General features: G+C 37.9%; 1 protein-coding gene across 4 annotated transcripts in view; it reads right to left on the bottom strand.

Annotated features, from left to right (window-relative positions):
* DCP1B (decapping mRNA 1B) overlaps window positions 1–15,385 on the bottom strand; it is a 56,630-nt gene extending 41,245 nt beyond the window's left edge. The window contains exons 1-4 of one of the 4 annotated variants that reach the window (XM_026502749.4): window positions 15,090–15,140; window positions 8,875–8,915; window positions 6,594–6,648; window positions 4,673–4,800 (exon numbers count right to left, since the gene is read on the bottom strand). In XM_026502749.4, the coding sequence (XP_026358534.1) occupies window positions 4,673–4,769 (97 nt within the window). In that variant the 5' untranslated portion in view covers window positions 4,770–4,800; window positions 6,594–6,648; window positions 8,875–8,915; window positions 15,090–15,140. Of the gene's footprint in view, window positions 1–4,672; window positions 4,801–6,593; window positions 6,649–8,874; window positions 8,916–15,089 lie in introns of all 4 variants that reach the window. The other 3 variants (XM_026502746.4, XM_026502748.4, XM_044385332.3) reach the window with 3 other exon arrangements.
* Window positions 15,386–17,034: the final 1,649 nt, after the last annotated feature.

Raw genomic sequence — 17,034 nt, 5'->3', positions numbered from 1 at the left:
GTCACAACAGGCCCAATTATGCTTTAGTAATAGATGACCCCCAAAATCTCAGTGGCTTTCAGTGATAAAGATTTATTTCTTGTACACATTACATGTCCATCACGGGTCACTTTTACCTCTGTGCCATGTTATCTTCATTCCAGGACCCAGGCTGACAGAACAGCCTCTGCCTAGAACACTGCTGGTCATCACAGCAGAAGGAAAAGAGACATGGTGAATCATGAACTAGTTCTTAAAAGTATCTGCTCAGAAGTGACACAAACCACTTCTACCTACATTTTACTGGCCAAAGCAATTCACAAAGTCATACTTGAGTTCAACAGGGTCATTACATATCCTCCTGGAGGGTGGATCAGTGGGGGGAGGAACCCAAATCACGTAGTCAAGTCTGATATCAACAGAGCAGAGATATATAATCTTCTGCAGGGAGGCAAACCTAATACATCATGAATAATAAAGCTATCATAGCATGACTTCCTCTTTCTTGTTTATTCCATCTTTTTCATGAAATGCATCCTCCACCCCTGTAGGTTTATGCCCCTTTTTATTCCTTTATTGTCATTTCAACAGTTTTGGGAGAACCACAGGAATGTATTCAATACACCATGTTTAACCAAAGACCAGCAATCAATTACTTTAAAACGGAGCGGCTAGGACATGGCCTATTTGAAAGAGGAGGACTGTCTGTAATTACCATTTTCATTTACTGTATCATATTCCATTATTTATAGCAGTTTTTCCCAGATCCTACAAATGTCAATAAAGGATTTAAACTGTGTTTCTTTCTGAATACAAAACTACCCAACATGGTAAATTTACTTTAAAACTGAGGCAGAGTTTCTAGAACAACTTTATCTTAAATATCTTGATTTTGCCTTTTATTATTTCCTCTAAGCTCCAGGTTTATGTCTGCAATGAAATCAAGCAGCTTGAAAGAATTTAATTCTACTTCTGTAGACACAGACAATGGTGTATTCAACATGCTGGTCTAACTCTACCTGCCTCTGCTGTCTGTAACTTACCTCAAATCTTATGATATATTTGGGAAAATACAATCTTATTTAGTTGTGAAATGGAAAATACAGGAAATGGTTGCTAAAGGGCTATAATAGAAAAGAAATGGTCACATTCAGCTTTTTATTACATTAGTTTTTATTTGATATTCTAATAACTGAGATACAAGAGATTCTCAAAGAAAAACAAAATTGCTTTTTGAACTTTGGAGTGTGCAATAAAAAGATTAAGTATTCTTAAAAGGTAAACCTTGCTCAAATGCATCATTCATGTATGTTAGTACTTTTACTGCTAGGGCCTGGGCTCTTAAAGTTAGGCTCTCTCAGGGTGCCTGGGTGGATCAGTCAGTTAAGCATCTGCCTTCGGCTCAGGTCATGATCTCAGGGTCCTGGGATCAAGCTCCGCATCAGGCTCCCTGCTCAGTGGGGAGTCTGCTTCTCCCTCTCCTTTTGCCCCTCCCCCCGCTCTTGCATACTCTCTCTCCTTGTCTCTCACTCTCTCAAATAAATAAAATCTTTAAAAAAATAAAGTAAAAAATAAAGTTAGGTTTTCTCAGTTCAAAATTGTCATAGAACCTGGTAAGTGACTTAAATCTCTTTAATCTCAGTTTCCTCATTTATAAAACAAGAATAACAGTATTTCCAAGAAAAAGTTACCAGAGATAAATAACCCATGTTAAGCCTTGACGTAGTGCCTGGCAGACAGTAAATGCTCAGTAAATGTTTGCTGAATAAATGAATTTCTGTCCTTAATTAACAGCTATCTTACATTTAAAGTTTATATACGCCAAACCCAATCACAAGCAAACTTAAAAACTATAAATCCTTTAATGTAATAACACTGTATATTTTGTGTTTGGTGAAATTCAAAGTTACTTATTTATTAAACATCTTTTTTTTAATTAAATGAAGAAATTTTAAGATTTTTACTCCTTGATTTTGTTCTTCTAAATTCATCCAATCCAAGACAGGGATAACTGTCTCCCTAGATAACTAATTTTTTTCTAACTTAGTGAATCGAAAATACTCCATGAGAAAACTCACCACAAACCTAAATCAACTCTACCTTTTGACATGTCCAAATACGGCCTATGACATACCTAGGCCGAAGTAAAATGCCAACACTATACAGAGAGATTCTTGATTACACAGGTCTTGAGGGGTACAGAGTCTTAAAAACCATTCTTGAGGGAAGCTGGCTTCATTGTTCAAAGGATGATCTATATGTTATTAGAGAATATGTAAACCATATAGGATTATTACATAAAGTATTTGAATTCTTTAGAAACATCTGAGAAGTATCTGAGACTCTGAAAGCAACATGGAGTAAACTCTTCTGTGAACCTTTGATGGCAGAGACTAAAAAGGCTTTTAGAAATAAACTAAAACCAAAGACTATGGCTGCAAAGGCAATTAATACCATATATTAAGGAGAAAACAAAAAGCAAATAAACCTAGAAAGGTAAATAGATCCATTTCCTTCCATTCTTTGCTGTTCAACTGATTTCATTTCTTTCTTATGGAAATTCCTTGGAAATATTCTGTTATGTATCCAAAAGGCTGCCTTCCATTTGCATTCATGTTTAATAGTATAGAGAACAGTGGAAGTGATGTAGAAAAAGAAAAAAAAAAAAGCAGAATTTATGGGTTTCTGTCAGGTCTGTCATCTCATTGAGCCTCACTTTTCTCATCTGCAAAATGACAGTGAAAATGTCTGCCCTACAAAGCTATGATTATGAAATACGGTAAAATAAATGAAAATGCCTATAACAGTGCTGTTCAATGGAAATATAAGGTGAACCACAAATGTGAGCCACACGTGTAATTTTAAATAAAAAATTAAAAGAAGCAGATGAAATTAATTTTAATAATTTATTTTATTTAACTCAATAAATTCAAAATATTATCATTTCAACAGATAAATCAATATAAAATTATTAATGAGACTTTTTTTTTTACATTCTTTTTTGGTACTAAGTCTTTGCAAATCAGTGTGTATTTTACACTCACAGCACAACTCAATTCAGACTGGCCACACGTCCAGCGCTCCATGGCCACTTGCAGCTAGGGGCTGCCATATTAGACAGCAGAGGCCTGGAGCCAAGGTGAGGCTTGATATGTTTATTATATCCAAACACTATTTCCCATCAGATATACCCTGTGGGACTTAGGAAAGCTATTTTTAAAAATTAACTACATTAAAGAAAGTTTTTATTTTTATATTTTTGATATAGTATGTTATATAATATGTAATATTGTGATAAGAATTTAAAATAAAATACTATCTAAACTGACTAGACGAAGTATTTATCCAAAATAAGAACCAAAAATGATTATTATAAGTTACTCATATTCATTTATTTTATATTTATTTTTGTGATTATATTGTTAGGATTTGAATTATATATTAATATATTTGACATACTCGAATAATCTAAAAAAAAATAAACCTGACATATCTATACGCACACAAATAATCCAAATACCATCTACAACTGATTTAACTACACTCCTAGCAAAGAAATAGGAATAAAGAACAAAATATTTCCCTATATTACTAAGTTTTTCACTTCATAGGACTTACCATTGGTAAGCCATGCTACAGTTTTAATGGCTTTTTTCTAATAAAAACTTAACTGTATTCTCTAAATAACAGATGACCACCTATTCGTAGCAACTTGATTATATGTGAATATAATTATAAGTTAAAGTGCTATATTTATTTTAAAACAATTCACTGGAGTTAAAACATTAAATATTATTTGTATTACATTCATTATTTAAATTACACTGAATAGTATACAGTTGGCAAATCCTTGTATCTTGATCTCAAAAGCAGGGTGGAAAATGTATGGAAAACAGTTCTTAACTGCCAGGTCTTTCTGAAAGTTATGCACAAAGCACAGATCACGTGCACGCACAATTTATATTTAAGTATGCTCTTGTTTTCTGTGTATGGAGATGCTCCTATAGTTCACATATTTTTCATCGATTTTTCTCTGGGCTGCCCAGTAATCCAACACAGTGGTCACATAATCACAAGAGTAAAATGAGAGAGAACATTGGATAGGCGATTGCTACACCTCGTTTCAAATCAGACAAGGACCATTTAGTTACCTAACATAACTTCAGCTTTACAAAGTGTTAGGAAATTCGTAATGACCCAAACTCTTTGGACTTTGGTTTTTCATTTACTATGTGTTCAGAAGATGGCAAAGTAGAATATAGGCCCTCTTCCTCCAGTATCCTATCAGGAGGCTCAGTCAGAAGTGATACACAAGGAAAAAGTGCCACTAGCTAAATCATTAATTCTGTATCTGGAGCGCCGCCTATGTGTCTGCCCCTCTGCAGTCTCCTGACCAAGAATCTGCCTCCCCCAGCGCTACTCAGGTTTAAAATCACTGATGGGTTCACACTACAAACAGGTCTAGCTGCAGAAGATGGGGTTCAAATACTTACATCATCATATTCACATTGTTTTCATTGAAATTTCACAAGGAAGAAGCGATTCCCTCAACATGCGTATTTCCCAAGTTAACTGACACTGACCCTAACAGTCACTGATACTGAACACAAACACAAAGGCCTCTACTATACATTTTTAAACACTTGGCCAAACTGCAGAAATAAAACTACCCAATGCATTAAGAAAGACTCACATCTGGCATTTCTGTAGAGAAGGAAAGGATCCTGGAGCTGGAAATCCAGGTCTTTAGTAATGGGTTCTGTCCTGTTTTCCATGCTCAACCTATTCATAATGGTGAACCCATGCTTTGGAGAAGCAGACCTAAAAATCACAAGGGTTGGGGAGGATATCAAAAGACAAATTATTCCACAGAAGTACACTTTTAGTAGAACTACTATTCGAATGTATCTCTCCACCTTTTTGTACGTATACAGAGCTTTGTGCAAGCAGACTGTACAACACACAAAGCACTGGACCTTTACTACGGGCTAACAGTACTGATGTACTGATTCACGCGCTACTTTGTATGTAAACATCCAGCATGACTGCCCTTGCTGTGCCTTCGGCAAAATCAAGTCCTACTTACGTAGCTATGTGTACATAGATATCTTGCTTCCCTATCTAGATGGTAAATTCCTTTATGGCAGGAATATCAACCACTTAAAAAAAATTACTAACAGATACTTTTAAAGAATCTTGATAGTTAACATAGAGTGTACATCACAATCGTGTGAAGAAATTTTTTATAGAAAATGTCAGTGTTGGTTTGAAATTGAAGCTGTAAAATTTCTTAGAAAAATGCCCCTCTGGTCAATGAACCTGTGATCAGATACAGTATGTTTAAAAGATCATAGAATTCAATGCAAGCAGCAACTATTTTGTTTTCTTCAATATAAAGGAAACAACTTCATAAACTACTATAAAAGTTTTTCTCCATAAAAATGTGTCATTTAGTGTCTTTTTATTTTTCGTTTCATTGACTAAACCCTCAGTGCCTACTCTCTGTCAGGCAGAAAGAGCCCAAATTACACAGAGTGTAACTCTAACAACTACGTGTGCATTTGCCTACTCTTGGGTGACAGCCATACAGTAATCCAACTGTGCGACTTCTGGTGACAAATGAAACACCAAATGCTTCTACGCTGAAACGGAAGCAAGCAGAATTCATTTATTTACTTTAAACTAGGGCAGCAGGGTAAGCAACACACAGAAATGTTCTGAGCGATAGGAAGAAAAGGTGTTGACGCTTATTTCACATTAACCATTTGGTGCTACTAAGGACATCAAACACAGCTACAAGGACTACTCAACAGAATTTTCTTTTGAGACCTCCAATTTTAAAACTGATGGAAGGCAATCCTTGCCTAACTTATTTTACAAAAAGGTAAAGCAGCGGTGGGCATATAATCAATACTAGAAATAATCATGATAATAATTTCAACTTAAATTCTGAGGAAGAATGAAAAAGAGTTCCCAAGATCTCTGACAGAGGGTCCTCTGGAAGTGTCAAGTTTAAAAATCACCAGTGGGTGTCTCTATGAACTCTCTATTACAGAAAGCAAGCTATGGGAGGAAATAAAGAAAAGAAATAATTTTTAAAATGGGATTAGGTGTTTTTATACAGAATCAGAATTTGATTCTTCAAGTATTTCATTATCACAACAGGACCTCACCTCTCTAACAGTATGGTTACTATACCATCTCATAATTTATAAAACAGGCTCAGGGGATGAACGTGCCAGTTCCCCTGAAGCAATATATGTAACAGAAGTCAAAATACTATCACCAGCAGCTCCACTACCTGTACTAGAAACTCCCTTCTGGCTTTTATGAGCTTTCTGTCATTCTCTACTGGGGAAAAACCTCAACATGCTAGAATCTGGCATCTATCTGATGGGGGGGGGGTCTGGCCCACCACCAAGCAGGGGTTAAGGGGACATGGAAAAAGCTCCTATTCTTGAGGCATTAGATTTAGGGAAGAGATTAAGGAACAGGGAAAGAGTTGTTTCTCAACCTAATCGTTGAACTGACAGTTCCATTTGGAACTCAGAGTATATTAAGAAATACTTGAAAATGCAAACCTACATTTGATTTGGGTACAAAAGAGAAAATACCTGTATAATTTGTTAATCTTCTGCAGTCAGAGAGAGAGAGAGCACCTAAAAATCCCTAAAACAAATCATTAGCGTATATTAATACATCTTTTCTTTCACTTCTCAAAAGAGTAATACTTGTATGAAATGAATGAGAAATGCACTGTGTGTGTGTGCTTGGTATAAGTCAGAGTTCATCTGTTCGGTTTCCTTTTCACACTTCAGAATTCTCAAGAGTAGTCTATACTCACTTGGCAGTATGCTCTGGTGCTTTTGGAATGTTTTAGAACATAATGTAAACTAAAGTAGCCAATGGCTCTTAGGCACTCCCACCACTTTTCTAATAAACCAACCTCCTCCACCTACTCTGATGGCCTTGCTCATCCATTCCTTTCCTTCCACTCCCACTGCGGCTTCTGCCTCCACCTACACACTCTTAAGCCATTCTTGCACTGGGCCTGCAACTGACCTTTCTGCAATGTTCCTGTGTTGCTTGTATCTGTATGGCTGACTCTTCTCTGTATCTCTGGGCCCACAAAACGCAACCACTAGCCCTTATCACTTTCTTCTCCTTCAGAGAACACTTGTACTCTCACAGCTTCAACGACCAGTTTAAGGCCGATGACTTCAAACTCTGTATATCCATCCCTGACCTGTCCTGAAGGACCTGGCACCTCATTTGAATGCCCTGCTACTACTCCGAAATTATTTCAAAATAAAATTATCTTCAAACCAGATTCTCCACCTCTTATCTTTCCACTCTGCTCACGAGTCTGTCATTCTTTGTCTTCTATTTCAAAATCTTAGGTTTTTTTTTTTAAATTTCATCATTCCCTCTATATGTGAAATCTTCAAGAAACTTTTTCAATTTCAACTTCTACCATTCTAGTCCATACTCCCATCATCTCATATCTACTCCACTGCAATAATCTTCTCATTGTCCTAAGTCCAACTTCTTTAAGAACCAGGGCATCCTCATAATGCTAATACACAGACTTTCCTCACACATTTTGCTGTAACCTTATTACTTCCCTGTTCATAAACCTTCAGTGACTCCCTACTGCTAAGAAAGTAAATTTCAAAATCCTTGTTCTGACATTCCATGCCAGCAAAATCTCTTTACCCTGACTGTCTTCTGATATAAACCAATATAAACTCTCTGTAGCCAAGTCATTTTCCTTAACTTCACCACACTAGGTCCTATGCCTCAGCTTCTGCCATTCTTCCTGTTGACATAGCCCTTCCCTCTCCTCTATGCAAGTTAAGTGCTACCTTATTCCTGAGGCCTACTCAAGATGCACCAATTCTTTAAAGTCTTCCATAATCACAGCAGCCCATTCGTTGCTTACAATCTATCAACCGGTGCTGAGGATAAGCTACCTATTGGGAATTATCTTTATTTTTTAAATTATTTTTAAATTATTTTAATTATTTTTAATAATTAAAAAATTATTTTTAAATATTTTATTTATTTTTTTTAAAATTTATTTTTAAATAATTAATTATTTAATTATTATTTAATTATTTTTTGTTTTTGGGGGGAGTATATCTTTAAATGTGCATGTGTACAAAAAATATGCATGTGTATATGTGTGCATTTTCTTTCACCCCAGTGAAGCTGCAGGCTCTAGAAGAGTTTGTACTAGGCCTTTGTATTTTTTCTTCGTCCACCCACTAACAATGACGGACAGTTTATGTGAATGTTTATGTGAATAAAATGTTTAACTATTAAGACAATATACATACTAGGTGATATTAACAATTTCTGATACAAATAACAAAAAACATGAATTTATTAAATTTATCCTGAAATATATTCTATTAGCTATATAATGGAAGACTCAAAGACATCTTTAATTTTGGAGCACACTTCTTTAAAGAATCAAAGGCAGGGGGTGAGGAGGTGACTGATAAAACCTTTTTCCAAATAGTGATTAAAAAATCTAATATTATTAATAGTGTACTTCTAGCTTCTTGCCAATGCATTATATTCAAGGACTATGTACCATTCATTTGAATTAAAGGATAAGTATTTAATACTGTTTTAAAAAGAACACAGAGGTTTAAGTTCATCAATACTAGAGTTTAAATTACATTCTGAAATTAGTATTCCTCACATTATACCAGATGACATTATTCAGTATTCCCTTCCCTATATCACTAAATAACTTCAAACTAAGATTCAGGTTTTTTTTACTTCTCTTTGAAATAAAACTACATTTGAAGAAGAATTAAAATATTTTAATTTTAAAATATTCTTTCAAAGACTGTCAGTTTCTTCACAAAAGTAAAATACTCTTACCTTGTGTAAACAAATAAGGTTCCTTCCACATCAGTCTTTTCCTAAAAAACAAAACAAAACAGCAAATATGTATCTTCTCTTCATTAATAGTAACTTTCACAGAGGTTAGACAACATTCAGTTTCAAGTAAAGCCAAATCCATGTAACATGAGGGGTTTTTCTTAGGGAAAGGAGAAAAGCAGGTTCTCGGCTGGGTTGTGGCTCTGCTGACTGGGCAGCAAGAAGCAGCCATTCTTTTCTCATTCACGAAATAAACCACCCTTATCTCTCTTTATCAAAGACAGGGACAGCAACACACCTCTGGCTAAAGCAATACAAAAATAAACATGCTCCATGGATATCCTTTGAAAGAGATCATCAGTGTGCTGCCTTCTCCTCTACCCTGTGACCATGGAACGTGGTACATGGCTGCGGAAGTCACTGGGTCCGCATTTCATTATCCCTCTCTTTGTTTTCTGGGTTCATTTTCTCTTGCCATATCTTGTCACTTAGGAGAGCAGATGATCTGTCAATAACCCTACTTTGACTACAACACAGAGGAGAGGAATGATGCTGTAGTTTTCAGACAAATTAATCACCAATGTGGTGTGGAATATTTAGAGTCTATTTTGGATCTTTGAAGTCAAATTAGAAACATTGCCAAGCTCAGACTTAAGAAGCTGCCTGAGAGAAACTGGTTAAGTGGTAAAGTGAAAGGGATAAACTATCATTCCAGTTCATTTGGAAAGGCTCTCTTCCATCTCTCTGAAGATAAGAGCCCAGGCCCTGATGAAAATGTTCGTCAGTACAATGCATACTAAACCCCCCCCCCCCAAAAAAATTTTTAACTAATATCAAATTATTATTACTCAGAATTTAAAAGGTACTTTTGCTACTTACATGATTTAGTTTGACTACTCTATCTAACCTCCTAATATTTTATTATTAATCTCTATTATAAAAATCATTCAAAATTTAAGTACTCTGTAGTTTTGGGGAAAAATACACTCTTAAAGAACAAGGGTATATATTAAATGATAATTTTTTTAAAGGCACATAAAACATTGGAAGCATGATTCTCTCCCATGCTCAAGTAATTTCAGCAATTCTCTTGGTCACCTTATTTCGGTGGATCTTAAGGTATGGTCCCCACATCAGCAGTATCAGCATCGCCTGGGAACTTGATAGAAATGCAAATTCTTGGGCTCCTCCCCAGACCTACAGACTCAGACTGTGGGGTGATGCCCAGCAACCTCATGTTCATCAAGCTGTCAGGTGATTCTGATGTGCGCTATGTGAAAACCGCTGCCTTAGCTAAGTAACATATTCTCTGCCCAAAGAACTGCACTAGGAGTCCTGAAATCAAAATCCACGATGTCCCAAAGTGTGTCAAACATCACCAAACATTGTTTTTTAAAAGCAAATGGATATTAAGAGTAAGTTACTTAGCAACAAGAATTTTAATCCTCATCGTACAATATGCAATTAGAAATAAAGAATTTATGACAGTTAAAACAACTTTAGTCAGTCTTTTCTCTAATACATAAATATTGGTAAGAAAGTTAGAGTTCATCCTTAAAATGGATTTATTATAAAGTTTGTATAAATCACTTCAGTGTCCTGTGAAAAATATCCTTACTTCTCAAAGGTGGCCCTTTTCCCCTGTGCTTTGAACTGAGTCACAATGAAAAAAAAAAAGATACAGAAACATTATTACTGATCTTTCCTTGTGTAAACAACATGGTTAATTCTTATCTGTTGAGAAATCTATATCCTGGGTGCACTTCAAGTGCCAAAAATTACCTAAACTGCTACAATATTAATCACTGAGAAAATGGCCACTACAGAATAATAAATACCACCCACAGTCTAAAAATCTGTGGGCATTCCTAAAGTTCAACTGGTACCGTTGGCGAGTATTTAGAGTCCACAGAGCCTTCAGGAATAGATGTGTAAAAATTAAATATTTGGTATTATTTGTGACGGTGATAAGAAGCGGAAACAGAGATACAGTTAAGGAACTAGACAAAAGCCTACATGCATTGCAAGGACTACTTGCTGCAACGCCAACACACTTTCCTGTCTTCCAGTATTTGACCTCAGACTGTTGCATCTTAGTGATCCAAACCAGGATGTGTCTATGGACCAGCGCACATAAAGCTAATAGCTTTTGACTTGTTTCCCTTCTTCCTCCATGAAGCAGCAATGGAAATTACTTTTTCTTAAAAAAAAAAAAAAAAAAAAAAAGACCTTAATACCCAATTTTAGTTTTGAAAATCCATAATCAGAAATGTAAAAGGCATGTTTCTCCTGAAATTCTCCTCCAACTTGTAACAATTTTTTTTGATTCCACGTAATTAGTGAGATCAAACAGTATCAGTATGTCTTTCTCTGACTTATTTCACTTAGCATAGTGCCCTTAAGGGAATGGACCCCACCTCTTGATTGAAAGAGTGTTAAAGAATCTGTGGCCATCTTCAACTGCAACAGGTCCTTAAAAAGTTTGAAATTCCCTGAGTAGCTAGGGGCCAGACTTCCACAGCCCAATACCACAGACCTGGTGACCCTGGAGAATGAACATCAGGCAACAGCTTTGGAGAGTTTTCCTTGGGATCAGACCCATAACTAGGAAAGTCTGCACCAAACAAAATCCACTCTGTACATTGCACACCAGGAGCACTGTCATCAGCACTAAAGTGTATAGGGGATTTCTTAAATCTTGACTATGAATACCTGGAGTGGGGTTCTTGCCAGGTCATAGTGGGCTAACTAGTTTATTATTCTATGTCTCAGTTTCTTCACTGAAAAGAGTAACTCGCCTATACCACTCAGATCTTTTGATAACATTTTAAGTGCTCCATTACACCTGGATAAAAGGGGCTTTGGAAATGTAAATTCTGGGGGCGCCTGGGTGGCTCAGTCCTTAAGGAACCCCACATCAGGCTCCTCCGCTGGGAGCCTGCTTCTTCCTCTCCCACCCCCCTGCTTGTGTTCCCTTTCTCCTTGGCTGTCTCTCTCTCTGGCCAATAAATAAATAAATAAAATCTTAAAAAAAAAAAAAGGAAATGTAAATTCTGATCTAGCAAGGTTGACATGGCTTAAATTCATCATTTTCCTGGTCCCTCCAGAGTTATCCAAGGGTAACCAGATTTTTTTTTCTTTCTGGGCAAAACTCAGGGTTGGGCTTCTGGGGTATAGTTAGAACAAGATTTTATTAGATCCTCTTTAGGTCCTCCAGGCAAGGAGGACTTCTATGTTAAATTATTAGTTTATAGTAATGGGGAATTTTAGCTACAATTTTAAAAGTACAATTTAATAATTTAATATTACACTCTATTATAAAATCTAACATGTATTAAAAAATTAAGCAGTTCAAAATTTAAAATAATAAGATGGAATATAAAATAGTGCTAGTTGGCAAATTATTGGGACTCGGCACAGTAGTTGCCACTTTTGAAACAACCCAAAGCAATCTCTATATTACTAATTATCTATGTTAATACGATGAAAAAGTAGGTCTCCATTTATCATAAATCTGTCTCTCTCCATCATGCACAGAGCATCTAAGTCACCTAGGAAGCCTAAAAAATAGCAAATGCCTGGACTTCGCATCCGGAGATTCTGATCTGGCAGGTTATACTTTTTAAAACTCCAAGTGATTTCAATACACAGGAAACTTAGAAAACACTAGCTAGAAACAGGACAACAGTCACACTAAGGCAGTTTCTCAAGCTCAGCACTTTTGACCTTTGGGGCCGGATTAATCTTTGTCATGGGGGCCTGCCCTCTGTGTAGGATATTTAGCAGCATCCCTGGCCTCTATCCTTTGGATGCTAGTAATACGTTCCCTCTTAGTGTAACAACCAAAAACTTTGGTCATACTGCCAAAAGTTCCCTGGAGAAAAAAATCAAAGCTAGCTATGAACCACTACTCTAAGGACTGAGAGGTGAAAATATATTCTTCAAATGACACATAGGTGTTTAGGGGGGAGCAGTCTTTCCAGATAATGAATGGGAAGTAGTTCTGGCTCTCAAATTCCTACTCTAATCATGACATAATCTTTCTTAATCCTTCCTTCAAGCTCCTCATTTTCTGTCTACCCTTCATTCCTAATACCTCCTGCTCTGAATGCCTGAAGTCAATTTTCATCTATTTCAGTGTAGTTAAGAATTCCCCTCCTTTACCTCCCATACTTTCACCTCCAATCTCAAGAACGTTCTTTATATTTTCAGTAGGTTTATGTTCAAAAGGCTCCCATCCAGAGGCCCTGAGCGATGGCATATGTAGACAGTGGTAACAAACTGTTCACCCTCAGCAACTTCTCTGCATCTGAACTAGGTCTCTTTTTTTTCTGGCTACCACAGCCTTGAAGATTAGTACTTTGAAAGAATGACCTTTTACTGAATGAATAATGCCCTGTCCGAAGGCAACAAGTCCAGGAAGCAGGAAAACATAACTCCTGTAAATAATGCACTGTGACACTTCACTTCTGCCTTTTGATAAGGCTTTAGAAGGACTTCACTGGCTATCTAATAAACCTAACTATCTGAACAGGTATCCATCACAGAGATCCTGTCAAAAGCCTATAGCAGACAATTGTTTTCCAAGAGGAATGCTCTCCACTACATGTTAACAATTTCTCAAGATTCTCCAGACTCTAATCCCACTGTCAAGTAGGCTTACATTACTGTACATTCCTGATCTTTTATCTCTTACAAAATTACCTTGACAGAATTAACACATTATGCCTTTGGCATTTTTTAACAGAACAGTATAATAGCAATACAATATAGAATATCTTTGTATTTTTCTAAATTGCCGTTGATGAAATCCTCCAGTACATTGCTCAATGTCCTTTATATAAAGACTCAGGTGACAAATTCCCCCTGAAAATTAGGGGAAATAACCTCTCTGCTTACCAAGTGGTATACTTTCTATTACAAATGGTGAATATTAAAGACATCTCCCCGTTTTTCTTTTTTGCTTGACAGCTGGGAGTATAGACCTAAATTCCTTGCTCTGTTCCAGCAAATTTCTTCACTTAAGAACTATTCTCGTCTCTCCCATTTTAGGACCTCCTTTTTAATCTTTTTATTTTTGTTAACGATTTTCAGGTGAATTTTTTTTTTAATAGACTGCTCAAGGTCCACACTAGAGAGAAGCAGGCTATGTAAATGAATGCAAATGTTAAAAAAATATATGAATTTGTTCAATATGTATGCTTTCCTTGATTGAAATTTGATGTCTTGGAGAATACATTTTTAAAAAATCACCTGAAATCCATTCATCCACGCCCAGTTCTTTATACTGTTTTCTAACTTATTTTAAAATGATGGATGGTTATATAATGGATGGATTATTATTTGAGACAAAAATCATTATGACGAAAAGAAAAATTACATCTCTCTCTATTCAAGTGGGGTGGGTTACAGAATCACACGCAGTAGTTCCTGCAACAGGACTGAAGTGTCTTATGCTCCTACCCCATTGTAACTGTGAGGAAACTTAAATTTCATCCCATTGCTATTTGTTGGGTTTCTGCTTTGAGAAGGGCACTAAATAATTCGGCTTCCAAACGGACTCAAATTTCAAACTCATTTTGGTCTTGGTAGGCTGTGGTGTAATGATCTTTCCAAGAGCGTCAGCCTCCTTCGAAGTGTTAGACCCAGCCCCCATTTTGTCCTCTATTTCCTGATGTTTGCTCTTCTCTTGGTGTACTTCCTGAGTTCCCAAGTTCAATTTCTCCCCTTCTACCAAGGTTTGACTTCTCTTCGTCCCACCTAAGACTGCTGTTCCAGAACCAGAACTCGGCTTTTAAATTCCTCCCCTACCCCTGCCTCCCCTACAGCCATGTTACACTGTGACAGAATCCTGCTTTACTTTGTCGGAGTACATCAGTCTTCCGGCCTCAAGGCACCAGGCCTCCCTCCTTCCTTCAGCTCTTCGGTCCCGTCCCTGATCGGTCTGGTCTCCCCACGTGGGGTATCGTAGATATTTAAGTCTTTCCCCCAACTTCAGGTGGCTTCTCAGAGCGGCCTCCCTTTCCCCCCAAACCCCCGGCCCAGGGTCCAGTTGCCACAACTTCGGCCTCAGGCCGCGATTCACCACCATCCACCTCCATCCACCTCCAGGGCGTCAGCGTCTCCTCCCCCTCACTGGGTTCAGGAGCCCTGAGTCTGACGACCCCGTCCCCACCCTCGCCCTGGCTGCACTGCCCCGTCGCGTCCGCACGCACCCACTCGTTGGCCCGATGGCCGAAAGTGTACAGAGCCACCTGGCTGGCCACGTCCACGATGCGGTTGATATAGGGGTCGTGGCGCTGCAGGGCCGCCAGGCTGATGTCGCGCCCCTTTCCCACCAGGCCGCCCGCCGCCACGGCAGCCATCTTCCCTCCCTCCCCGACATCAACTCAGGGCTGTCGGAAGCCACTCTCAATAGATCGCAGAACAAGCGAGCCGCCTCGCGACCGAAAACGCGAGGCGACCGCAAGTCCGGGGAGGCCTGCCTTCTCCAGCCGTGCCCCCGCCCCCACCTCCGGTGCCGGACGCAAGACATTACTAATCGATGGCCGCGCTCCCGCCCCCGACGATCGTTGCCGGGGGCAACCGCAAGCCCCGGCTGGAGGTCTGAATCCGGTTCCGCCTCCCCGCGCTGTTTCCTTCCTACGTGAGCCGTGGAGCTGCACGCGCGATGGGGTGTATCTCGACGCCGCGGAGTGTCTGTCCTTTGGCGCTCAGTGATCAAACCTATAATAATAAATAAATCTCAAAAACTAATAACTGAAGAGAAAGGGAACTATGATGTCCGTATCTACAAACACCCAGTGGTTCTCAAAGCGTGGTTCTCGACCCCCTGGGAATTCCTGAGAACCTTTCAGGGGTCTGCCTTATCAAAACCATTTTCTTGACAATGCTATGATTTATTTGTCTCTTTCACTGTGTTGACATTTGCACCAATGGTGCAAAAACAAGGGCGAGTAAAAAGTGTAGGTGTCTTGGAGTGATTCAAGGCAGGGTACCGCGGTAAAAGCCAGAGTCACTTGAGAGTGTTCTCCATAAAACAGTAAACATTATTAATTTTATTAGAGTCCAGCTCTTTGGTTCACTTTTTAAAGATTTATTTTTTGAGAGCGAGAGAGCGAGCGCATGTGCGAGTGGAGGAGGGGCAGAGGGAGAGCATCCGAAGCCTGACTCAGAGCTGAGCTCAGAGCGGGACACTGCCTCCATCTCCCCACCCTGAGATCAGGACCTCCCCCTAAACCAAGAGTCCGTGGCTCAACCAACTGAGCGCCCACACTTTTTAAATTCTGTGTGAAAAAATAAGTATGTGCAAAGTACATGTGCTGAATATGGGAGTACCATGTATTTGTCTCTAGGAAAACACTTCTGTGCTTGAATTGCAAGCTGAACTAATATTTTTATTTTTATTTTCACTGGACACTATTTTTACTTGAAAGAAAAATGGACAAACTATGGTTATTCAGACAGGTATTCAATAGACTTTTTTTTCAAAAATAAATAATGTGCATCTGTCACTTTCAGAAAAACAAGGAAAATTATTGTTGCCAATGATAATTTTTGAGCTTTCAAGCAAGAAATAGAAGTTTAGAAAACATGTATCCACTATCAGGAGTTGGACAGCTTCTCAATAGGTAAAGTCTTTCTGATTGAGATCAGTGGCCATTTAGAAAGTCTGTGATGAGGGATTTAGTCTTTAAACCTTCGGAGAATGGGAATGTTGTCAGTCAGATACATGCATAACTGGATGTACATTTTTGTTAAAATCTTTTAGCAAGCATTTAACATTTCTTTTGTAAAGGAATTTACCTTTGAGTCTTGGGGCCTATGGGCAAAGTCTACCTTTCCCAATATTTCAGGGAACATAGATACACCCTAGTTGGCTCCCTAGTAGTTAGTCCAATGCCTTGTGAATAGAAATTTAGTAAATGCTTATTTTGTTGCACTAGACCATGAGATAGTTGAATTTACTCATTTAATGTCTTTTTTTTTTCTTTTCTTTTTAAGAGCTCATGACTTAGAGAATACTGAAATCCAAGTTGGGATAAAAGAGCATATAATAGCAAGTTCTGATCTTTCAGAGTTTACATTCTAAGGAAGATAGGAAAAAACGGAAAGTTTTTTTTTTTTAACTTCCTATGTTGTAAGGGAAAAAAAGAAAAG

Source organism: Ursus arctos, unplaced genomic scaffold (assembly GCF_023065955.2).
Source record: "Ursus arctos isolate Adak ecotype North America unplaced genomic scaffold, UrsArc2.0 scaffold_26, whole genome shotgun sequence".
Lineage (NCBI taxonomy): Eukaryota > Metazoa > Chordata > Mammalia > Carnivora > Ursidae > Ursus > Ursus arctos.
Note: the sequence above shows the minus strand (reverse complement) of the source record. Positions and strands in the feature narration are given on the sequence as shown.